The sequence below is a fragment of the Pezoporus wallicus genome, unplaced genomic scaffold (genome assembly GCF_028554395.1).
Source record: "Pezoporus wallicus isolate ANWC-B61680 ecotype Strahan unplaced genomic scaffold, APGP_CSIRO_Pwel_v1 contig_3488, whole genome shotgun sequence".
NCBI classification, from domain to species: Eukaryota; Metazoa; Chordata; class Aves; order Psittaciformes; family Psittacidae; genus Pezoporus; species Pezoporus wallicus.
The window spans coordinates 1,372,297-1,397,412 of record NW_026635397.1 but is presented as its reverse complement, the minus strand read 5'-3'; the positions used below and the strand labels follow the sequence as shown (position 1 = coordinate 1,397,412).

The following is a 25,116-nucleotide window of genomic DNA, read 5'->3' as shown; positions in this document are numbered from 1 at the left end:
CAGCAAATCAAACCACTTGTGGGCACAGACTGGGTTGGTTTTTTTCCAGATCTTTATTTTACAAAAATAACTTACAAATAGAGACAACTCTCAGAAGTCAGCTCATTCATTCTGTGCATAAGAATAGAGCTTGGTGAAGGACGGGCGTAGGAGTTAACAACTCTTACAATACTGTTAATTTTAACATGATGGCAACTATATTACACTACATACATTTCATGCTCCAGAAATGTGGGTATCACCACCCCACAAAGCTATGGTCAGCAAAGTGTGTCAGCCAAGGAGGATGCGCCTAAGAGCATCATTTCCATGCTGCTATTCATCGGCATCCTCTTCCCTACAACAGCTGAAACCAAATGGCAATCTAACGCTCAGATTACAGCACTCTGGATACACTCATCAGCAATACACCTCAAATACATGATAAAAATATATTTAACTTTCAAATACAATTGTATAAGGTACACCAAGAGCCAGAAAATAAAGTCTTGAGCTTTTAAATACAACACACTATATATATATAACATATACAAGGAGACAAGAGGGAATCTACATGTGGAAGGAAAAGCTTATGCTGAAAAAATCATGTTATCTATGGTACACAATGGCTTTGTCTGCTAGAAAGTCACCCCCATTTGCATAGCATTGTTGAGAAGTCCAGACCAGGCTAGGAGAAAAGGCTTAATTTTGGTACCACTTCAATTCTTGCACTTGATTCTACTCTTAAATTACAGTTTGCTATTTCTCTTCTGTAGGCTGGAATTCATGCCCCGTTCATAACACGTACAAGGAAAGCTGGGTAAAAACCCCACACAAACAAACAACACACACAAAACCATCACGCAAAGAACAAAGGTCAGAGAGTCAAAGAGGTGTCTTTAGGGGGTTGCAGTCATTTGGCATTTTGCTCAAGAGCAGAGTATTCTGCTTCTGACACCCTGGAAGCATCAATAAGTTTAGTGAGACCAGTTTTGGCAGAGTACTTGAAAATAAAGGCTTTCATGAGCTCGTATCTGTAGTTGCGGTTAATGAAGCTGTAGAGGATGGGGTTGACGCAGCAATGCACTAGAGAGAAACACTGAGTGATGTGAAGAGTGGCATATAAGAAGTTCTCCATCTGACAACTGAAAGGTATGAAATGAAGGCTGTAAAAGATGTCAAGCAGGACAGCTATATGGTAGGGCAGCCAGCAGACGAGGAACACAACAACGTAAGAGAAAATGATCTTCCCATTGCTCTTCCTCTCTTGGTCACTGGAGGCGGAGATGGTCTTCGCAAGGAGGAAATAGAAGAGAGCGATAATGGGAAAAGGTATGAGAAAGCCCAGCACGACCGAAATGAGCTCCATGCCAATCAACCACTCTTTGAAGCTCTCCTCTGGATAGACGGGACGACAATAGGTTTCATTGTTGGAATAGACTGTCTTGAGATAATAGGTGTCTGGCAGAGACACAGAAAAGGCAAGGAGCCACACTAAGATGCAGATACAGCGACGGATTATCTTCTTCTTGCGACTGCTGGAATTGGTGAAATAGGCAACCGAGAGGTAGCGGTCCACACTCATGCACGCCAGGAAGAAGATGCTGCCAAACAAGTTGATGGAAAATATAAGGTGAGTTATCTTGCACATGATTTCTCCCATGTTCCACTGGTTATGCTGGATGAGGGAGACAACCCACACTGGAAGGGTGATGACAACACACAGATCAGCAATAGCCAAGTTGAAGATGTAGAGGTGGGTTTCATAGCCAGTCATTTTGGCTTGGAGGTTGACCCACACCACAACCGAGTTGGCCACCAGCCCTGTGACGAAGATGAAAATATAGAAGAAGGACAGGGTGTATAGCAGGGCGCTCTTGTTGAGCGTGCCGGGGCATGTTGTCGCATCGACTGTGATGCAGTCGCCATTGTTGCACGTCCAGTTGATCTCTGTCAAGTTGGCCGTTTCCAGAAAATCAAGGATGGAAGTCAAGTCAAGTGCGCTCATGTTTGCTCAATTCGGAGTCCAAGGGACCTACAGGCAAAATAGGATAAAAAGAGGGGAGACTGAGATGAGCTCTTAGGCACAAGCTCTTCCCTGTGAGGGTGCTGAGGTGCTGGCACAGGATGCCCAGAGAAGCTATGGCTGCGCCGAGAAGCTATGGCTGCCCCATCCCTGCCTGTGGCAGGGGGCTGGAATTACATGAGCTTAAGGTCCTTTCGAACCCAACCCAGTCTGGGATACTATGAAATGACCTAAATTAACAAAGGTATTTCTGCTGCCATCTTCACAACGCAAAGCAGGACACAGCATTTTAGTACTACGCTTATAAAGCCCTTTCCATGAAAGGGATATATGGAATAAAACACCCAATCCAGACACAGCAAAACTCCTCTGGCCGACAAGAGGAATAGCACTGGCTTTTTGTGTGTTTTTTTCCTTGCATGCAGCTCACATCTGACATCATCAGGTTAGCTATCATCCCCGGGTGGGAAATCTGCAGAGCACACCATGGCCAAATAAATGTCAGGCGACTAAATCTGTCTTCTCTAGCATAAATGATGATCCTATCGCTTTCAGCAGGGGAATCTTTAAGCCACTTTATCTGCACTCCCTCAAGCATAGTAGAATTGATCTGGCTGATACACGGTACTGTAAAACATTTACCACAAGCTCTGGTCAGCATCTTGTCAAGCCCAGCTCCAGCTGCACTAAGCAGAAATGGGGAAATGAGGGGCTTTGTACCCTTGCCCAGTTTTAAATTTAAACCCTGCTCCATCCTTCCCCCTTCAATTGGATTCCCTATTACACAGCATTCCCTGCCGCTAATGGTATCACGTAGCTTGAGAGAAAGAAAGAAAGAAGTCAGAACTTGACCACTGGGCTTAAGTTTTCTCTTTAGGAGAGCGCTTTGATTTACAGAGGACTCCTCCATCACAGCTGGCTCCACAACAACTGTTTCCTCCCCACCCTTTTGCTTTCCTACATTGACTTTTTCTGCCTCTGGACTGCCTTCTTCTATCGGCAGGCAGCGGACACAGTAAGGGTTCTCATTACTTTCCTTGCCAGCAGCAGAAAGGCCCCAGCAGACCCACGTGGCTCATGCAAAACCTGAGGCCAGGCTGCTAATTACCACTGTGCTTTAGGGGCTGAGGATAAACGCTGCTCCCTCACTGGCACCCTCCCACCCCACAACAGTACCACCCACAGCAGCAGCCTTGGCCTGTGACCCCCACACTTCAGCTCTGCACCCATAGGCTCCAGCACACCAAAATAAAGATGGAGAGGGGTGTTTCCAAGGGATGGACCCCATCTCATTCCCCATGGCTTCACTGGAGCCAGAGCAGTATGTCAGCCAGCCCACCCAGAGTCTCCACCATGCACACTTCTAGCATCCTCAGCCGTGACTACCTTGTTCTTACCCATGCCAACAGCCCCGACAGGGAGAGGTACCTCCTGATGTTGGCCAAGCCCTAGGGGCAAGGCCAGCATGAGCTCACGGCCAGAGAGAGCAACAGGGGGGTAAACCCCTACAGCCACCTGTACCTCTGAACATCCTCAACCCCACCATAAGACAGCTTGGTAGGGCTTACAGACCCCAGAGGAAAGAGCTCTGAGCACAGTCTTTTAGCCCCTGCTCCCAAAAAAAGGGACATGGGTTGGCACAGCACCTCTCCCTTCTCCATCTGCATAATTGCCTCTTCCCAAACCTCCCTCCCTCCCCACCTGCCAGAGATACAGACTACGGAAGAGAAGGGAGATAAAGGGGGAGATTACCAGGAAGGACTCAAGGCACTATTGTTCCAGTGGAGAGGAAGCTGGTGGCACTAACAATGAGGGAAGCCCTGCATGCATCCAGGAGAGATCAAATCTCTTCACAAACAGGGCCCAAACTGGCCCTCTGAGGAGATCTAGCCTATCACTTCAAACCTATTCAGCCTTTCAGGCTTTCATCCAGCTGGCCTGCTGAAAGATGGCGTTGAGATTCAAATCAAATTAAGCATGGGTTTTGCTGAAACGCTGGCTAAAGAGGGAGCTCAGACAGTGGCAGCTTTCTGTCCTGGGATAGACGATCCCCATCTTCAGGAAAGCAGAGAGTGATTTAACCCATTTCTATGCAGGGCAGAAGAGCTGCAGAAGGGAGAGAGATGGGTCTTCTGCCAGACCTCATCCAGGGTCTCATCACTACCACTGTGTCCCAAGTGCAAACGCTTCTGAAGGCCTCTCAAGTGTGGGGAGAATCAGCAGGATCCCAGAGCTGCCGTATCTCAAAACCCCACAGCAACCAGACAAAACTCCTTAAAAGCCACAACAATCCCAGCCCACAGCATGAGCCACCGTCTCCTGCTGGCATCTGTGGACAGCGAAGTGAACAGAGCAGCAGGAACATCAGGCTATCCCCACAAAACCTCACTGAAGTAGCACAGGTGGGGCTGGGCATCTTCTGTGGTCCAGCAAGAGGAGTAGGCTCTTTTCACATTTCAAGACCCCAGCTTAAGCCACCCTCCAGGACAGCTGTGACCACTCACGACAAAGCCTCCAGCACATCCCCTAATGGAGAAGAAACTCAGACCTGGCTGTGGGGTGCTAACAGAGAGGCACCAAGGGCGATCAGGGAGGCAGCAGGAAGCCCCTGAAGCTGGGGCTCACACCAACACCAGCCTAGGACAGCAGCTAGCAGAGGGCATCACATCCCAGGCGCTCACTCTGGGCATCTCATGGAGCAGAACACAATGACCAGCCCAAATCTCTGCCTGCCTCTGCTCCAAGTACAGGTCTGCTGCACGCACGTGCATCCCCTCTGCCCTAGCCGGCTGCATGCCTGTGCGCTTCCGCATCCCCAGCGCGGCAATAAAACCTGAACCCGATACGGCCTCCCAGGCTCAAAGCCCTGCTGGCCAAGACAGCGCTATTCCCAGATTACAGTGCTCCGAGGACAGGCTCCCCATAGTCTGGGATTAGCTGCTGTAACATGAACTCCGATTCCCACTCAAATTAGCTGGGAGCGGGCAGGGAACCACCAGACAAACTCAACACAGCCTCCCCGTGCTCCTAAAAGAATACCTTCAGCGCACTCTGCAGACAGCACAGCATCCTCAACACTTGGGAAGGCAGCCGGAACTGCTTTCTGTGGCCACTGCACTGCAAAGCCCTTGCCAGGCCATCACCCCTTCACCTGGCAGGTACATGTGCTGTGGCCAGTCCCTTAGTTCACTGGAGTTACGGCATGAAGGGAAGGCAACGTACCCAAAATCCTGCTCCAGACACCCAGAGATGTCCCTGGAGCCGATGCAGCCTGCAGGACTGCAACTTCCCCATCCCTGGGCTGTGAAGGAGTAAACAGGCACGAGCATCCCTGCCTGGGAGGGCAGCTTCACACCGCGAGGCAGCATTCAAGCTCTTGACACTTTTGGGAACTTCTCAGCACCCCAGAGCATCCTGCAGCCCGGTCCTGCCTCAGGCAAACTGGGCTTTGCCCTTCTGAAGAGAAGCAAACTGAGCTATGCCAGGAAAAGCCAGGACGGCTGCCCAGGGTGTCACCTACACACCTTCACCCTTCCCGTGCCAAAGGACCAGCCTGGATCTCCAACACAGGAAAGTGAGCAGCGTGTCCTGCCAGGACATCTGGCTGCTGCAGAACACTCATGCTTTCACGCGGCTTTGCAAGGCTGAGCCCGGCACATTCACGCTCCCTTCCGCAGTTCCGAGTTGAAGAAAAGAAACCCAGATCGAGGTAAACAAGTGTCCCACACAGCTCCGGATCGCACCGGGAAAGGCGCACAGAGCGAGCCGCACCGGGTGCCGGTGCGCGGCAGCGACCCCGCGGTCTCCATCCCCCCCGCACACCGCTGACGAGGTGCGGCACCCGCTAACCCGCCCCGGGGACACCGAGTGCGTGCGGGAACAGCGAGCTCCCCGCCCCGACCCCAAACCATGATCCCGAGAGAGGTCTCCGCGGGGCCACCGAAAGCCGGGGCCGAGGGAGCGAAGGTTCGGATCCCGCTCCCTGCGCAGCGCGGGAATGGGGGGGATGCGGGAATGGGGGGGGGATGCGGGAATGGGGGGGGGACGGGAATGGGGGGGGGGGGCGGGAATGGGGGGGGGGGGGGGGGATGCGGGAATGGGGGGGGGGATGCGGGAATGGGGGCACCCGGGCGCTCACGGCCGCGCTCTTACCCTACTCAGCCCAGACACAGCCACTGCCGGAGCTACTGCCGCCCGCCGCGGCCGCGGCCCCTTATAGCAGCACAGCCGGCCCCGCCCGAGCTGCCGGAGCTACTGCCGCGGCCGCGGCCCCTTATAGCAGCGGTAAAGCAGAGAGCGGGATTTCTAGTTGGAAGAGAGAGGGGAAAGGGAGGAAGGAATGTAAAGCAAGTTTCTAGTTGTTTTCTGGATTATTTTTCCCTATTAAAAAAAAAACAGGGAAATAGAATATTGAGAAGCTTGACTATTCTCTGATGTAAAATACTCTATGTTCTATGGAATATGGAATATTGAGAACCCAAAGCAAGGGGAGGCAGGGAATTCTCAGCTCTACTCCCTCACACGCAGGGCAAGAAAAATGAATGCCAAGAAAAAGTGGCAGGAAGCCAGAACCTTGCTAACTAAACCTGAAAATCATAGAATCAATCACAGACTGGTTTGGACTGGGAGGGACCTTAAAGATCAGTCAGGTCCAACCCCCTGCCATGGGCAGGGAAAATCCATTTCTTCACACTCCTCCTCAGCACAAGAAAAGCAGCTGATTAAATTAGCCCTGGAGGGGAAGGGGTAGGTTTGCATTTTGCTTCAGCAGGGTCAGCCTGTCTGTCTGTCCCAGGGAAGATGCTAGGATTAGATGACAATCTACCTGCCAACACAACAGCCACACCATACAACTTACTGAAGGCTGACAAGGGCACTGACAGCTGGGCTGACATATGGCTCTGAAAGCACAATCAGCTTCAGCATTGTTGCCAGCAAAGGGAAGATTCAACTGCAGGTATTACTCCTCTTGCAGCACCAAGCATACACTGAAGCCTCTTCATCACCAGGATATGGGCTGCCACTGGCTCAAAGTGCCACCCTGCAGCAGGACTGCAAGAGGCCACCAAGCAGGCCATCTGGACCACTCCATCCGCTACCATCCTCACAGCACTGCAGAGGAGAAGGACAGAGCAATGAGTCTCTTGCCATCCCATGAATAGAGGGGATGTAAAGTACCTTGTGTCCCGCTCCCCCTAGATGAGGTCCTCCAAACTTCACAGCTGACAGTGAGCAAAGCATTCCGGTATCTGCCTAAATTCCAAGTGCTCACCCAAGTCTGTGGACATTGGTGGAATTAAAGCATGATGAGTTCAGGCAATGACAGGATTAGGGTAAAAAATAAGCATGTACTGAAGCACGGGGCTAAATCAGGCTCTGAAAATCCTAGGGAAAAACACATATCCAGCAGAACTCCCAAATCCCTTAGCCAAACAGGTCAGCAGAGTGGGCTTTCCCTACCTGGTGTGCCAGAAACTAACATCAAGCAGTATGATTCGTTTCAAAGCTCTCCAAAACCACCGGCCAGGACCTGCAAACAGAAAGCTGCTATAGCTGTCTAGGAGGCACAAGCAACCTCCTCCCCCCCTGCATTCGTTGAGAGTAGAGCCCTCGCTCCCATTTCCAGGTTCCTCCCTCCAGCCATCTTTTTATTGGGAGCAAGTTCCTAACGCAGGAGACAGAGCCCATTCCCTTTCCATTATGAAAGCCAGATTTTGCTCCATGTTCAGGCATGAAAAGCCCACATGATGTGAAACTACATCCCTAAAACACAGCAAGCAGAGCTGGACACTCCAGGTAAGATCAGCAGAGGGCTGAGATGCTACCTGCTACCTGCCTGTTGGTATCTGCTGCCAGTCCAAGCAGGTGTCTCAAGAGACAGGAGCTCAGATAGTCCTGTGACCAGACATCCTTGTAGATGCAGCTGTGCAGGCAAGCAATCCATCGCTCATTCAAATGAGACAGGCTGAGAGAGCTGGGCTGGTTCAGCCTGGAGAAGAGAAGGCTCCTTAAGGGGAGACCTTAGAGCACCTCCAGTGCCTAAAGGGATACAGGAAACCTGGAGAGGGGCTTTGGACAAGGGCCTGTAGGGACAGGACAAGGGGAATGGCTTTAACCTGCCAGAACAGGGGAGACTGAGATGAGCTCTTAGGCAGAAGTTCTTCCCTGTGAGGGTGCTGAGGCGCTGGCACAGGGTGCCCAGAGAAGCTGTGGCTGCCCCATCCCTGGCAGTGTTCAAGGCCAGGTTGGATGGGGTTGGAACTGGATGAGATTTAAAGACCCTTCCAACCCAATCCATTCCATGATTCAGGAAAGGAGGAAAGCAAAGCTCTGCAGCTCTTCACCCCACTATGGAGGAGTCTGTGGCAACACAGCAGGGAGGGACTGGTCTCCTTCATGGGGCCCTGCATGAGGTCAAGACTCCACCATGCTCAGCACTGCAGATAAACACACCTAAGGCTGAGGTCTGACCCACAGAGATAGGTATAGCAGGATGAGCAGGCACAGGGTGTTGGGCACTGAAAAGCTTTGACTGCTTATTATTTGTATTTGTACATTAACTGCCTGAGTACAGTAATGTATAATTCTTTCTCCAAAAGCATAATTTTCTACTAAAGGGGGCAGAGAGGGAAGGGAGAGAGAAAAAGTGGGAATTTATCGGGGACCACGCAGCCTTTCCCAGCTGGCACTGGGAACATGGGCTGGAAGCATCCTCATTTTCTCTCCAGGTTTCCCTTTGCAAGTGGGAAGCAGATGGAAGCTAACACCCAGCCCTGCCTGTTTAAGCCAACAAATCCAACAATTAAACAAGTTGGCAGCTTCAAGTGCTAAGGAAGATCTGGGGTGGGGGATAAGAGATACAAAGGCAATGAGGCAAAGTGCGTATGTGTGTTGGGTGTGGAGCATTGGAACAGCACAGCGGGAATCAAAGAGAGACACAGGGAAACACTTCCCTGTTGCGTACAAGAGGATCTGCCTGCAGCAAGAGCAAGGTGGGAGCAGCAGCACCAAGCGGGTGTCCAAAAGCAGCAGCCTGATGCACAGGCAGAGAACAACACACTGCAAACACCCACATGGAGAAGAGAGAGCCAGAGCGAGCCCTGGAGGAAATCAGGCTGTGATCCATGAAGTTCACGAAGGTAAAGAAAAGCTTCCTGCAGTCCTGGGAGCCAGCGCCAAAGGGCTGCTGGATGAAAACGCAGTACTCATTTCCTCCCTCTTCCAAGACAGCCAGTTCTCTGTCCTCTCCCGGTCACGTTCCTCGCTGCATTGGTTGGGTGATGGATGGAGGAAGAAGCTACCAGCCTACCAAAAGGAATAAATAGATGACTACATGAGGAGTCACCTCTGAGATCGGAGGCAGAAAGGAAGCCAGCAGTGATTTCCAGAGGCAGCCGTTGCAGCACTGCCCAGCCTCACTTCCCCTACCAACAGCAAACAATCGAGTCATTGAGCGCCAAAGCATGCCTACAGCAGTCTCAGCAACCCCCGGCAGCCCTCAGGAAAGGCACAGGACTGCTCTCCTGTCCTGCTCCGTCCTCTCCTGTTTGGAAGAGACACAAGATGAGGACACCAAAGGGAAGAGAGCAAGGAGAAGTGCTCTGCTGCAAAGAGGCACTATTTGTGCTTGCAGCAGCACAGGATAGGCACTCACAGGCAGCTCCAAGGAAAACAGTGTCCTCCTCTGCCTCTGGGCTCAAGTGCACACTAAAGCCAGGTCATGAGGACACTCCCAAGTCCTTGTCCTCAGGCTGCTCCATCCATTATCCCCCATCCTCTGTTTGTGCTTGGGATTGCCCCAACCCAGGTGTTACCACAAATTACCCTAGAGCAGGGCTCCCACCTCCCCCAGCTTTGCCTAAAGCACTAAACCAAGCAACAAAAGAGAAATCACAGCCCAGGACTTCCCTTTCCCCTCCACACCACTCCACTTGTTGGTTTAAAGGTTCATGAGAATTGTTGGTGAGGGTTTCTTTGCAGAAAGCCCCTTGGGAGCTGGTTCCCACTTCTGCTGTAGCTCCAAAGCTGTATTTTAAACTTCACCACCACTACAATGAGGACCAAATTTAAGAGGAATATTTTAGAGAAGGAAAGCTGAGCTCCTTAGGATGCCACAGGCCCCCAGCACTTGCGGTTTGAAGCACCACGCATTGGAGCCTTTTAAAGAGGTGATTGGTGTTTTCCAGGCACTGTCCAGCCCAGGGACACTGTGTCAGCATTCACCTCTTGACAAGTGATGCTGAACAGCGCTGTTGCAGAGAGACAACGCAAAGCACGCAACACTTCATGTGGGTCTCCATGAACGGGGCCACCCAGGATTTTAACTATTCTTTATCTTCTCCCCCCTCCAAAGATGCAGCAGAAGAGGTTAACACACGGCAGGGAACCTTCTGTCAACCCCAGTGAGCTTCCCAAAAGCCAAGCAACAGTACAGCAAGCATCCCTGCAGGATCTGATAAAGAAAGGGCTGGCAAACTTACTATTTTCAAGGTATGAGAGCTTTTGGGACAAATCATTTGGTGGTGTAATTAGGAATATTACTCGTGTAGCTACTAATTATCGCAGATGGTTTTCTCCTTCACAGTTCATTTCCACCTTACTCTTCCACTAAATGAAGGTGTTACCTATGAATGTTATTTGCAGCTTCATAAGCTACTGACATAGTATTATTGCCATTTATTTGAGAGCATGCTGAAGCGCGACCACAAGGAAGATAAATCAGGACCCTGAGCCAGAAATCCTGCCTGGAGCAGCCAGGCAGCAGGGGAGATTGTTCAGAGGCACTGATTTTTACATAAAAGCTATTCATAAACTACTCCTCTCCTGCACAGTGCTGCCTCAAATGAGCAAGGTGACATTAACATGGGTAGGTTCTGACAGAAGTCATGCTATGGAAAGCTGAACTCCAACCCTGCATCAGCAGCAAGGCTTACAAGTGGTATGCCAGGGACAGAGAGGGAAGAATGGAGTTTGAATTAGGATGATGGGATCCCCCGCTACGTTCACTTGCTTCCATGTGAAAGAGTCCTGCTAGGTGTAAAACAACTAAATACGACATGCCAGTAAGGAATAAAAAAATTAATTAAATCATAAATCTTTTGGAAGGGGAATCTACTGGGGAGATTATATTCGTTTTACATGAACATACGGATTTAACAGTGGCATATCATATTGTTCTCTGTGGAGGAAAAAGACATATTGTGTTAAAGTATGATACTTAGAGCAGTCCTTTAGGAAGGAAAGCAAATATAACCTTGGCAAGGAACACTGACTGCACGAGCACCAAGTAAGGGACATTAAAAGCAGGGCCCAAGTCCCAGCTGCCGAAAGTCCGCATAGCTTGACTGGAGCTGTTGGAGCTAAGCCCAAGATGGGAGCTGAGAACGAAGGTCACCTCCATTTAGCTACACCTCCTTGAAAATGTTAAGTAAATGAACACAAAGGGTAATTTTCACTAGGCCTGTTGTGAACAGCCACTGTTTGCCCACCAGCAAACACTGACAGATGTGAGAAGAAAAAGACATCACAGTTGCATTCAGTTTGATGGTTACTGGTTGGGAACTAAGCAACCATCTCCTTCTGTATTGTCTCTGCCTCAGCAGTGGAAATTGCTGAGCTCTCCTGGCTCTCAGTGCAGCCGATACTCAGGATTTAGGTAGAACCAGACACCCAGCTGCAAAATACGGGCTCACCACAGCCCTTCTTTGGTTGCTGCTGAATCTAGGCTCCCTATGTGCCTGGTTTCTGTCCATGCCTACTGTGGCACATGCCCAGAGATGTCTGCACCAAACTGACACCAATCTCCTGCCCAAGATGCAATCAGGTTGAGGATAATAAATACCTCCCCCTTCCCTGAGGAAAAATATCTGACATTCACTTGATAAGCACCCTGCACACAGCCAGCTACAGAGTTTGGATGAGGTCTCCTCACAACAGGCAGAATGCTGAGGTGGGACTGGTCTCACAGCCCCCTTTCACAGCCACACTCCACCTTTGGCTTCCCACCTCTTTCCTGACCCCATAAATCTATTCATTTGAAATAGGAGCATCCTTTCTCCTCTTTCTCCATCCATACCTTTAGCATGGTAGCCAGCATAGCCCACACGTGCTGTAGGTTCAAATCTCCTCCAGCATGGCTTCAGATGTGGAGGACACCGGGAAGGAATTCCTGCCCACTCTGCGTCTTTTCCAGGTACTCATCCCATGCACAAGTTCCCAACAAGCTCCTGGAGCATATTTTCCTGCAGGAGAAGGCTGTGGATCACAGAGAGAAACACACACAGACCTGAGCTCAGATTAGCTTCACAAAGCACCATAAGCACAATTCCAATGATAGCATCATAGACTGGTTTGTGTTGTAAGGGACCTTAAATCTCCTCCAGTCCCAACCCCTGCCACGGGCAGGGACACCTTCCACTAGAGCAGGTTGCTCCAAGCCCCTGTGTCCAACCTGGCCTTGAACACTGCCATGGATGGGGCAGCCACAGCTTCTCTGATTCTCTCCATCATCCCAAGAGTGCTCTGCCACATGACTGCTGTCATAATATGAGAAGGTTTTCAGGAAACATACAAGTTACTGGACAATAACTGGGCACAATCTTATCTTTCCTCTGATAATTTGGGATCCAAAGTAGCCTATTCTAGAGGAACAAGGAGAGGAGACAGCTTAAGCTTACCACAAAAGATAACAGTAACTGCTGAGCAGCTCCTGCACCTTAATATGACTTACACCAGTCTGACCACATCACACTCTTAACCTCCTGATTAACACATGGATAACATCAGAAAAAATGGGATTTGCTCATCACCTGGATTGCACAGGAGAGCACATGCATGCAAACTGCAGCTGGACCTCTTCTGCTCCTACCTTTTGCTGACCCAGCTTTCTTGCTGAAAACTTTCCCATCCATCCCAATGAGGTAGAAAATGGAAGCACTATTGGTCCCACTGACAGAACTGCACCCAAGCCTGCTCCTAGGCAATTAAGTAACCAGATAAAAAAAAACTGATGAAGCATTAACCGTGAACAGTCAAAACAACAAAGTCAGCGCACACAAACCAGTCTCTTAATGCAACATTAAGTCAGTTGTATGTTATTTACGTATTTGCCGTTAAGTGTATTCAGCCACCTGTAAAAACACTAATATCATTGGGGTTTACTCCATACCTGGGCCAGGCTCCCACTTGAGACAAGCAGTTAATACCAGCCAAACACTTGGACAGCCTTAGGTCCTGCAGAAACACTTGTTGCTGGGGTCCTTAATAATGGCTTTAGGTGTGCAAGGCACATTGGCAGCAGCTCACTGCCCAACGCCATAGGAAGCCAAAGAGGTTTTAGGCTAACTCAGATTATCCAGTGTGAGCACAAGAGGGAGGCAGCCTGTGCTTTAGCTTCTTTCCAGGCCCCCTGGAAAGTTAATCCTATCTGATTACACCACTTCTTTTTTTCCATAGAAATAATAAACACCCTTCTGTACTAATCATAAGGCTGCCTTCTTTTGAAGGGAGATGTATTATTCAGGATAAATTCATTACTTCATCCCATTTTTGTCCCAGGTCTTCAAAGTGGTGGTTTTACTTCAGGATGCTATATCAGTTTGCTCTGCCACTGTGGTAGGCAGTTCCCAAAAGAGATCCTACTTTTCCTTAAAGAAGAACGAAGAATGAAGATGATCTCTTCAGCTGCATAAAGCCTGCACACCAAATTATATGTATGCATGTTAGAGCCATGCAAACACATAAGGAGCTAGGACCAGCTTCCCTTCAGACCACAAATACTAGTAATGCAATGGGCTTGGAGTAACCTGCTCTAGTGGAAGGTGTCCCTGCCTATGGAAGGGGTTGGAGCTGGATGAGCTTTAAGGTCCCAGCTCTGAAGTAAGAAGGATGGCTCAGTTGACTTCCTCATGCCAACAGGGACTGCACTGTACTGAGCTGAAGCCTTGAACTCATTACAATGTCACTCTGTCTTTGGATCCAATATCCTGTGGGGGAATCTTCTGGGAATGGATTTTGGTTCAGACTTGGGTCAAGGGGAGTTGACTTGACCTGAAAATAAATCCAGGCAATCTCAAGCTGAAGAGCCATTGACTACTGTTTGCAATACAATAAAGTGAGGAGATCAAACTCGGCTGAAACCCAGGGCTAACATAAATCCAAGGAGAAAGGGGAACAAGAAAATTCATTCACCACCAGGACAAAGGGGCATTTTTCTCATTGGCAGAATGCAGAGCAGGGACTGAAAGCACTTTCCCGGCAGCATTTTTAGTTCCCCATACAGCAAGTGTGTGCTGTTTAGCTGTGCTATCTTCCTCAGAATAGCAGGAAGATAAGAGGTACGTGACTGCATTTGTGTGTGGAAAAGGGTTTGTGGGCTTTTTTTCTTGCTTAGCATCACTAGATGGAGTTCCTCTGCTCTCACACAGGGCAGCTTTTGTGAGAGGTATTTTATATGGATCCCCAAGGAAGGATCTCAGCGGATGGGGCTCTGAGCACTATTGTGTGCACGTGTGCATAATAACTCTCAGCAACTTTAGCTTTATGGTCCAGGAGGAATGCGAGTTGTACTCACTACAGCTCCAAGACGAAATCCTGCTCCTGGCTCATGCTAAGGGGAGTTGTACCATGAACTCCACTGAAGCCTTTCTCTTCCTTCAGGAGCCTTATTTCAATTGTTGTTGGATAAAACACTTCCAGGTCTGTACTGCAGGGAGCCACAGAGAGACTCCTTTACCCACACTGCAGTATATCATAGCATCATGGACTGGTTTGGGTTGGAAGGGACCTCAAAGCTCCTCCAGTTCCAACCCCTGCCATGGGCAGGGACACCTTCCACTAGAGCAGGTTGCTCCAAGCCCCTGTGTCCAACCTGGCCTTCAACACTGCCAGGGATGGGGCAGCCACAGCTTCTCTGGGCACCCTGTGCCAGCGCCTCAGCACCCTCACAGGGAACAGCTTCTGCCTAAGAGCTCATCTCAGTCTCCCCTCTGGCAGGTTGAAGCCATTCCCCTTGTCCTGTCCCTAAAGACCCTTGGCCAAAGCCCCTCTCCAGGTTTCCTGTAGCCCTTTAGCACTGGAGCTTCTCTGAGGTCTCCCTGGATAGGAGGGATCCTCATCTGATATCCACGGAAATAAGTAAAAAAACTCCCTCCTGACTCTCCTCCTTCCCAGACCTCAGATCCAGAAGCAGCTCTTTGACTTACCAGCCCTTTGCCCATACCTATAACAAATACCCTACTCAACACACTTCCCAGCTTCTCAACGTGACTGGTTGTCCAGCCAATGCTCTGGAGGATCCTCTGTCCAGCCAGCAGTCAAACCCCAGCAGGAGCTTCACTGAGGACACATCAGCCCAGGGAGATAAAGGCAGTCTCTATGGTAAGACATGAGTGCCACATTCCCCATTTGAGTGCAAGTATTTCTAAACACATCCCAGGGAAAAGTGCGTATTTATTTTGTTATTTCACTAAACCCCACTTTATTAACCAACTTGTGCTCTAATGTACAAGATCCCTTTGTTTATAGAGCAAATTATGCTGCTTCTTCCCATCTCCCACTGTGATCGCACGATTCCTGGTCAGATTGTATAATGTTTGATGTAAGAATGTATAAACTCCACTAAACAAAGCTGCAATAGAAAGCTGAATAGCAAGTCGAGACTCCAATCTCTCCAGGGGGAAAGGAAAGGTGAGTTTGACAAAGTAACACGCTGAGAGCGCCTGGGAATGTTTCAGATGAAATAAAGTACTTTAAGAGGGACTTAATATTCAAACTCGGCATTTCACATCTGCACCCATTAAATCTGTCAGGAGCCTCACCCCTGGCTCCAGTGAAATCTTCACAAAACTGGGATTTCTTTTAGCAGTGTGTGAAAATTAACACTTTCAACTGCAATCGCCTGTTCACACTTTTGCTCCAGAAACAAGTCACACATGAATATTCACAGCCAACCAACACCATCTAACACCAATGCTCTAGTAAAGACCTTCCCAGCACACGTCTATCCTCTACATCAGGAACAAGAGAATGTATGGATCAGTCTCCCTGCAGTGGCTTTACAGGTAGTGCCCAAACACTGGTCCTCTCAGGGAGTTCTGGGACAATCACTTCTCACCTAAACTCCAGTGCAGTGGGGATTGCTCTGTCAGGACTGGTCCAAGGGTTATACACAGGGAAGTGCAAGTATTTGTTAATGGACACATCTTTCCTTCACAGAAAGTCATCATCACAGCAACTCTGTTTCTCACTCCCTGTCTTCCCTGAGACCAACTGAACCCTCCTTTTTCAAAGTCAGTTCCAGCAAAAACATGAGGAAAACCAATCCTAGAGATTTTCCACCCATCAGCAGAGGTCACAGTCAGGAGCAGACCTTCACAGTCTTCTATCCATTACCTGCCTCTTCTCTGCTCTGGTATCAAGTGCACTGCAGCCAAAGTGTCTTTCTGCACAGCATGGCAGGTAGCAGCCTGGAGAAGAGAAGGCTCCTTAAGGGGATAGCTCAGAGCAGCTCCAGTGCCTAAAGGGGCTTCAGGAAACCTGGAGAGGGGCTTTGGACAAGGGCCTGTAGGGACAGGACAAGGAGAATGGCTTTAACCTGCCAGAAGGGAGACTGAGATGAGCTCTTAGGCAGAAGCTCTTCCAACCCAAACCAGTCTGGGATTCTATGATTAATATTGTAAGCTAGATGAAGAGGGTTCTTTTAACACAGCAAAATGTTCAGCTTAAACCTGTGGCCATTTCAACTGTCTCTCCTTACCAGTGTGATTAAGCCTGAAGCAGGACAAGAAATCCAAGCAAAGGTAGTCACTAAGGAGAGGGGGGGTGGAGAAAACTGCCTCACAGACAGTCACATTTCAAAGCACATGGAGAAACCTCTACAGAAGCAGTGAAAGCCCAGCATTCCCTCTTAAAAACATCAGAAGCTATGAGCTCAGTTACTGTCTGAGGTGTCACCAATCAGACATGAAGCGGACACTGCCTACAGCTTTGGAAATGCGAGTAAAATACCATCCCCTGGTGTGGTTCCATCCCCAGCCAGTCTGAAGTCATCCACAGAACCAGATGGGTGGTGACTTACACATGACTTAGTGGAGAGCCAAGGAGCCCACCCCACTCCACCCTTTTCAGGCAGGAGGGCCCATCCTCTCCTCCTTCTGCAGGACTTTGCTTTGCCAGGCTCTGCTCCATCACCTGCACCAAGCTCATAAGGTGGAGAAGACAGAGAAAAGTGATTGTTTGCCAAGCATGCCAGTACTGGCACTTGTCAAGGAGAAAAAGGAGATTCCCCGAGGCTCCTTTCCACTCTTTAAATAGCTTTCAAATGAAAGGCCAGAAAGAAATCTGGAGCTGCTCTCAAGTCCACCAGTGTAAATCAGTGGAGCGCTCGCCGTCCTCAAGGGAGCCAGAGAAGCAGGAAGCAGGGAACTGTGCTCCTCCAAGTTTCATATACTTACTTAAAACTGGACACCAGGAAGATGAACCAAAAAGAATGGTTGAAAGGACAGGGAGGCTGTTTAAGAGATGGGAAGATTGTATTTACAGGGTGATGGGATAAATGTAACCTGTCTCATCTGAAGCAAACTGAGAACCGATTCAGCACCCAAAATGAAACAAACACCTAAATCATTGTTTAACCATCCTGCTTGTAGTATTAGGGAAAATTCAGTCTTAAGAGCAAGATAGCTTGGAAAATGCCTTCTCACTCTGCAGAGCATTTTATAAGGAGGAATCAGGTACTCAAGTTCTCACCAGCAGTTGTTTTGCTTGGCTGGATTAAAAGGCAAACAAATAAACAAGCAAAAAACGCCTTGTGTTGCCTAATGGAAATTTCAGGCTCATCCTGGCCAATTCCCTGGCCCACCAATAGTGCTGGTGGGGAGGGGGGAGCTTCCCAAAGGGCAGAGAGGGAAAAAATGTTTCTGCAGAAAATAAATGTTTGTTTTCATGGCAACATTTCAGTCCCCCAGAAGAAAAAAAACTGAAGGAACGACGTCTTTCACTGTCAGGCAAGGTTAAGTCATCATTTGGTCTAGATCAGCTGCTACTCCCCACCCCTTGTGGGTGAACTCTGTTAACATGAATCATCCAACTCTCTCCCAGGAGAGACATTGCTTCATTGGCATCCCTCCTGTATCCCTCACAGTCCAGCCAGAGGAGAACAGAGGCAGCTGTTCCTGCAGGATTACTCTTTCCTTGCAGAGGCCCATCGCCTTTCGTGCACAGAAACAGGAGAAGTTAATCGTGTTCTTGACACGAAAGAGGAAAGAGACATTTGTTTTCAAGCCAATGATGAGAGCTCAGATGCTGATGACAACCACAGCCGTGTAATGAGCACACACCCACAGCTGGCTCCTGAAGCAAGGCAGGGTTCTATATCGCTTGCATATGAAGCCAGGAGACAGTGGTGCAAGCAGCAGGATTGCCACCACGCCAGCTACAATCTCTGCCAGTCATTCTAAGTCCTCTGGATCCCTGAACAAGCTATTAAAGGCCAGATGAATGAAAGCAAGGTCAAAAGGCACTTCCAATAGGTCTGCAAGATCTTCACCGAGCAGTTAATTGTTCAAGGCAAGAAGCCCACACACCAAGGATGATTGCTTTTGTGAATCAGACACTACACAAAGCTTTTGGGGCTTTCCTGGTTTTTCAAGGCAGGCATTTTGGTTTATTCTGTAAGATTTGGGCATGAACTATGTATGAGCAAGGACAGCCAGCCACAGTGGGGCAAACATCTGGAGCCCATAGCCAGAACAACTTTGTGAGAGAGGGAGGACGTGCTGGGAGGTCGTACACAAAATGAGAATGAATTTAGGGCAGTCACTAGGACTTACACTTGCTCTCTCAAGCATGCACACTATGTTTGCACAGAGCAAAAGGTGCTGCTGACTGCATTCGTGCTGGAACTGTCAGTAACACTTTGTGATTGCCCAGGAGTTCAGGGCAGGTCAACACGCCACAAACAATTCCTTTGCTACAGAGATCAATGTTCTGCTGTGACTGGTATTTGTTTTATGCCCTGAGCGATACAACCACTACTAGTTCTGCATCAGCTAATATGAGCAGGCAGGGGGTAGGCTGATGGTATCGCAACCCCTCAAGATCTGTTTTGTCAAAGGAGCACCATTCACTGACTTACCTACAAGAATTTGCTGGCTCTCAGTATGTGCGCCTGGAGAAGCAGTTAGCTGGAAATGCCAACATCCAGTCAAAAATCAAGACTACTTCTCTATGTTTACTCACTAAACAGTAATCTTGCAGCTCAAGAACACACCCTTGTAAGATTTCAACCAGCATATACCTTCACCTAGTCAGGAAAACAGCTGACTTCAGAGCACGAGCCACAGCTCACAATCAGCATGGGGAGATTCCAATGGGAAGAGGATTCAAGAAGCAAAATTACCATGGTTATAACCTTCAGTGACACACACTCGCCACATAGGTTCAGGAAACTTTCCTATCTTCCTTTTCTCCTCCCTGCAGATGATACAAGGGTTTTCATGCCAGCCTGGTGTACATCAGTGCCATCTGTTAGGACCCTCATTCCTGAGTATTTGCAAGTGGTTTATTGCACAGCTGAAAAACATAAGAACTAAGTTAGGCAGCATCTCAAGTGATCGTGCATTCCCATGAGGCACTTAAGATACTTACAGGAATCATTTACAACCGCTTTATAAAATCCCCTGTTCCTTAAAGTGATGCTGATGCTGATGAAAAATATAAATCAATACTGCAGAGGACTTTCAAAACCGCTATTACTGAGGGTAATGGGGTTTATGAGCGGGCTATGATGTCCAAGTTAAATGCAGGGGTCACATGCCTGCAAACCAGCTATGTTCTTCCCTTCTGAGGGCTTCAGGCTGCCAAATCAAATGCAGAAAGAGCTTCAAAAAGGGTTCAGAATATGAAGGCACACCCCAAGAACCTGGGAAATTGTGCCTGCTCTTACAGACACAAAGCCATCTGAACTACTGAGGAGCAAAAAGGCTTTAACACACAGAGAGCTATGGCTTTTGGTGACACGGAGCTATTGGCAGCTGCCCAACTCATTATGCCCAGCCAGCCTTTGAAGGCTATCATTTTGTGAAACAGGAATCAATACCCCACACACTGCTACAAGCTAAGCCAAGGGGGTCATGACACTGCATCACCCGCAAAGCAGAGAGCAATGGGATGTGACAGCAGCCCCAGGCACAGCTGCTTCCCCCTGTTGCGGGACAACAGGCAGGTAGGAAGCACAGCGTTGGGTGATCCTGCAGGATGGAGTGAAGGAGGGAGCCAGTAACACAATACCTGCAGGTTGCTGCTGTGGATCAGGGAGCCTGGATTGCAGTTCCTGGATAGCACAAAGGCAGATGCTGCTCATGGGTATTTGCAAAAGCCCTGCACAGCCAAGCTGACACCACCAGGCCAGTCAGACCAATGACTCTTACACGCACTGCTTCCAATCAAAACCAGTAACTTAATACAAGAGCATTCTTTTATCACAAGAATATCATTACAAGTTGCAAAGGGAATGCACGTTTAAGTGAAGTGCTTTAATATCGCTCAACCTGAGGAATCTCTGTTAGCAATGGATGAAAAAAGGCTTTAATGCCATCCGACAGGATCACTGTTGTCCAAGTCTGTGGATCTCTTTGTTGCCCTATCAAGATGCCACACAACCTGCTGGGGTCATACCTCAATGCTGGAGGCTGGCTCTAGCTGCTTTTCATCACTCAAATTATCACAGGAGACTTCATGCAATTAGGCCTCAAACCCAGGGATGTCAGTTCCTCCAGGGGAACTGAGCCTGCCTCATGAAAGCTACTTCAGCCTTTGCTGCACAAGGTTTACCCTGAGGATTCCTATCAAAGCAAGGCACTAGTCAAGACGCAGCAAGCCGCTGCAGTTTTTACCTCTTTGTAGCTTGTCAAGGTGAATGTCAGTGGAAAGGAAATCTCGGAGATGAGCAGGCACAGAGCAGGCATCTAAAGTTACACACCCTGGTGCAAGAGAAACCAAAGCCCACCCCTATGTTTTCAGTAGAAGCAAACCTGCTCTCTCTCAGCAACAGAGTATTTCAAAACCAGCAACAGGAGCGGAATGGGCTGCATGGAGCCAGCTCACACCTCACCATTCTTTCCCACAGACCAAAACCTCCTTGGGATCCACCCCCTTGTACTACTTGGCTGGACACAGCCCATCCCAGGGACACTGCACCTCTTGGTCACTGCTGGCATTCCCTCATGGCTGGCCCAGTGAAGGGCTGTTTTAAAGGTGATATTTCTCAGAGTAGCTCCAGCCTCTTGAGGGATTCGAGGTACATGCTGCAAACTGCTGGTCCTGCACACAAGAAATAACAGGGGGAGGATGTATAGGGATAACATTTGTACTCAATGCATGTTTTTTCAGAGCATACTTAAGACCCAGCTGTGTAAGCAAAGCGAGTGAGGAGCAGCATCGCTGGTGAAGCCCAGCTCTGCAGCACTGGAGGGCAGGTCAAGAACAAGGTAGATTTTCCCTGCTCCTTCCGTTCCTGACACTCCCTGATCTGTGCAGACACAAACAGGGACATCCCCAAAATAAAAAGCCTGCAATGATATGCTTTTAAGAACACCCTCCTGAACCCAGGCTGCTGTATCCGGCACATTCAACCTACCTGGATAGGAACTAGTGCCCCAGCAAGACATACATCGAAATCGAGATGATGCTTCCATTTAAGCAGCCACCTCTTGCTCAGCCCACACTGAAATCCCGAGGCTGACAAGATCAGGGAGAGGAGATGCCAATTCTCACTTCACCACTCCCCACAGCATTTTCCTCTGAAAAGCCTAAGGCTCATTATGTGACCAAAACATATTTTGCATCTTACAATCATGAAAAGCAGCAACAAATGGAGAGAGATGAAGTAGAATGGAGGCTTTCTACAAGAATCAACCTTGGAAAGCTCTCGGGAGCTGCAGCTGACACCTAACCACTGGATAGAGCCAAGCCGTGCCTGAAGAAGCACCCAGAAGGCAAACAGTTCCATCTAGAGAACAAATTACACGTTGCATTTTGGATGGGCCGGACTCCTATAGCATATATTTTCACAGACAATTTATGCCTATGTAACAGCAGTTCACCTCATCCATCCATCACTCCTCCAGCTACCCAGGCATCCTGGAATGGTCCTATCCTTCCTTTTTCCTCCTGGGTATGGCACTTAGTCTGAACTGAAACCAAAGTGAAGCAAAATAATGTATCAGCCTGAATGACCGCAGGGTTTCATTGCCGAGGTTTGAGCCAAAGCAGTTCCTAAACCACTTTAACTCAGCAAAAGAGGGCTGAGGCTCCCACTTCTTACTGTGCTTTGAAGTTTTATTGCATCTCTGAAACAGAGACACCATAAAAAAAGATGCTCCTAATCCATTTCTTCCCTAACTCTGTGTTCAGGGGAAACTACAGGAAGAACTAAACCAAAACTTTACAGCTGAAAAATGGATTTAGTTTCATGCAGGGGTGATGCCCTTCACTGCTGGGTGACTGCTGCGACCCAGACATTTCCCTGCTGTGGCTGATCCAGAGGAAAAAAATAGCTGCAATATTTTCCTTTCTTTTTTAGCCTGGATCTGAAACACCAGTGACACAGAGGATGTCAGCATGTGGAACATCTCCATCCTCCCTGGCCTCAGCAACAAGCAGCGACCGTCAATAACCAAGAAACAAAATGAGGAATCGATCCTTGCCTAAACCACCATTAAATTGTAGTTTTCTCTTAACTTCCAGAGCTTTATTACACAGATCTTATTTGATGAAATCAATTATACGGCACACTGGAGGTAAGGTAGTGAATTAGCTTTGCTTTTCCTAATGCCTGTCACTTCAGCGTGGGGTTTGCCTGACAGAGATGTGTGGTAAAGTGATTTGGTTAGGCAGGAATGTGCATCATTATTCCAGGATGGGAAGATGACTGCAGAGAGGCTTCTATACATGACAGCAAAGGGCAGAGCTCCTCATGACCATCACCCATGGCATCTGCTTGCAAGTCCCTGCACAGTCCAACAGCAGCAGCATGCATTTGCTAACCTATTTTCCCAAAACCCACAGTTTACAGAAGGCTTTCTGACACTGTGAACACTGAGGGGGATGGGGAGATGCCCATGTCTCCTGGGGCTTTTGTCTGGGTTTGGTTTTTTCCTTGATGAGCTTACTTTTTGCTGATTATTTGATTCTATTACTACCAATTCCAGTTAATCTAATACCAGCACTAGAATACTGCAAAAGGCTATGCCAGAACCAAGTGTGCTTGGGCAAGTAGACAGCAATTGCACTCCCCTCTTCTACAGACGGTGCATCCACCCTACTACAAGTGCTAGGGAAGAAGATAGGGCAGATCTTCACGGTCACCATTAACCTGTCTCATCTTGAGATCTCTTGGACAGGAGGAAAAGCCTGACAGTACTTCCTTGACACTGCACAAATCAAAAGCAAGTCCAGAAGCTTCACCTGATTTCAAAAGGGGTCAATTACATGATAATGATCCCTGCTGCAAGGCACAGTCACACTGAGCTGGATCCAAAGCCTAGAAAGCACAAGGGAGATAAGCGTCATCTCTCCTTCAAAAGTCATTACTGAGAGACTGCTAATAAACTAGAGACCAGGGTGAGCAGCACCCTCATACCCCATCCTGCAAAACGCCAAGTGCTGTGGTTCTGATCCAGCAAGCACACACACGAAACAGCTTTTCTGTACCTCTGGTGCTGGGTACAGTGATGGGCACCATGCATAACATACTGCAGAATGATGGCAGTGGTGACAATCATGATAAAGCAATACATTGCCAGAGAAAGAAAAGCCAAATGAGCAAAGTCAAAGCAACGTTTAGTTTGCTTTAGAGCAAAGGAACCAACAGAAGTTGGCACCTTCCTGGTGCCTCTAACCAGCTGGATTCCTGTCTTCACCTTGCTTATAGACTTTCCTCCACCAACATTAGCCTCTGGCTGTCTTTGGAGGGCTCTCCTCTGGCCACGTAAAAAGCTTTTTGCACCCCCCTATGGCACCAGCCTTTAATAAAGCCTAAAAGTCAGATGAAGGCTTAGATCCCTTGCTGCCAGGTCTGAGCTCAGGCTGCAGAGCTTTAAGTCTCCAATACGGACACGGACCCTAAACGTACCATGAAGAGATCTGGAATCAGACGCACTATGGAGTTACCTCATTTGATGCTCACCATCAGACTTCTGCTGTACCTAAAGTAAATACTATCCCTTAATGGAGGAAACACAGGACTTGTTTTTGTTTTCCCCATAAAAATAAACTCACAAGAAATGTAAAAGCTACAGCTCTGAGCTCTCTGAGCATCATCTTGAGTAAATTGTACATCTTCCCATTTTCAGTGGTGGCCTTGGCAGTGCTGGGAAACGCTTGGACTGGATGATCTTAAAGGTCTTTTCCAACCTGGTTGATTCTCTGATTCTCCAGCTTCATAGAAATGATCCTAAGTTCAGACTGCCCAAAGTGAGACCCATTTATAGCTTGGTACCGTGGTGGCCCCTGTGCTATGCGAGCTCACACCTACCCCAGTGTACTGCTGGGGCATGTGTAAGTGGGGTGAAGCAGACAGACCAAGCGGTGTGTATGTAGGCAACAAGCTTCCCGCCCAGGTTCCCAGCTCATATCAAATACCAGCACCACCCGGTTGCTCATGGATATAGTCCATAGGAAAAGGAGAGGTCTGGTTTCTGTAACTCACAGCAATGAATGGGCTAAGCCTCACACAGGCAAGGATTGAAGCTGTCATTGGGGAAAGCACTGCAAGGCAAGCTGCCTCTTCTTTCCACACACCAGCCAGGGACACCTCTTATCACCAGCACTTCTGAGTTGGCCAAGGAGAGCATTTGATGGTGCGCAGTGACAGAAGCTGGTGCCCGCAGCCAGGGACCAGGCACTCACCTTCCTCTGACAACACAAATCCCCATGGATTGCACCCATCTGTGCCCATTCGCAAGTCTTTTGACCACATTTTACCCACTGCTGCAAGTTATTCTTACGCATTTCACCTTTCCAGACTCCCCCATCTACAACAGCGTCTCTTACAGTTCCCATCTCCATGACCTGCCTGTTGTCCTATACTCCTACCTGTATATATGAATGTC

At 48.7% G+C, this 25,116-nt stretch overlaps 1 protein-coding gene across 2 annotated transcripts; it reads right to left on the bottom strand.

Annotated features, from left to right (window-relative positions):
* Window positions 1-34: 34 nt before the first annotated feature.
* Window positions 35-5,618, bottom strand: ACKR3 (atypical chemokine receptor 3). 2 transcript variants are annotated; one of them, XM_057422596.1, is made up of 2 exons: window positions 5,530-5,618; window positions 35-2,014 (listed from the first exon to the last, which is right to left on the bottom strand). In XM_057422596.1, the coding sequence occupies exon 2, from the start codon at window positions 1,985-1,987 to the stop codon at window positions 893-895; it is 1,095 nt and encodes a 364-aa protein (XP_057278579.1). In that variant the 5' UTR covers window positions 1,988-2,014; window positions 5,530-5,618; the 3' UTR covers window positions 35-892. The 2 variants fall into 2 exon arrangements, with proteins under 2 accessions (XP_057278579.1, XP_057278572.1); XM_057422589.1 differs by lacking the exon at window positions 5,530-5,618 and adding an exon at window positions 2,350-2,749.
* Between the last annotated feature and the right edge of the window lie 19,498 nt (window positions 5,619-25,116).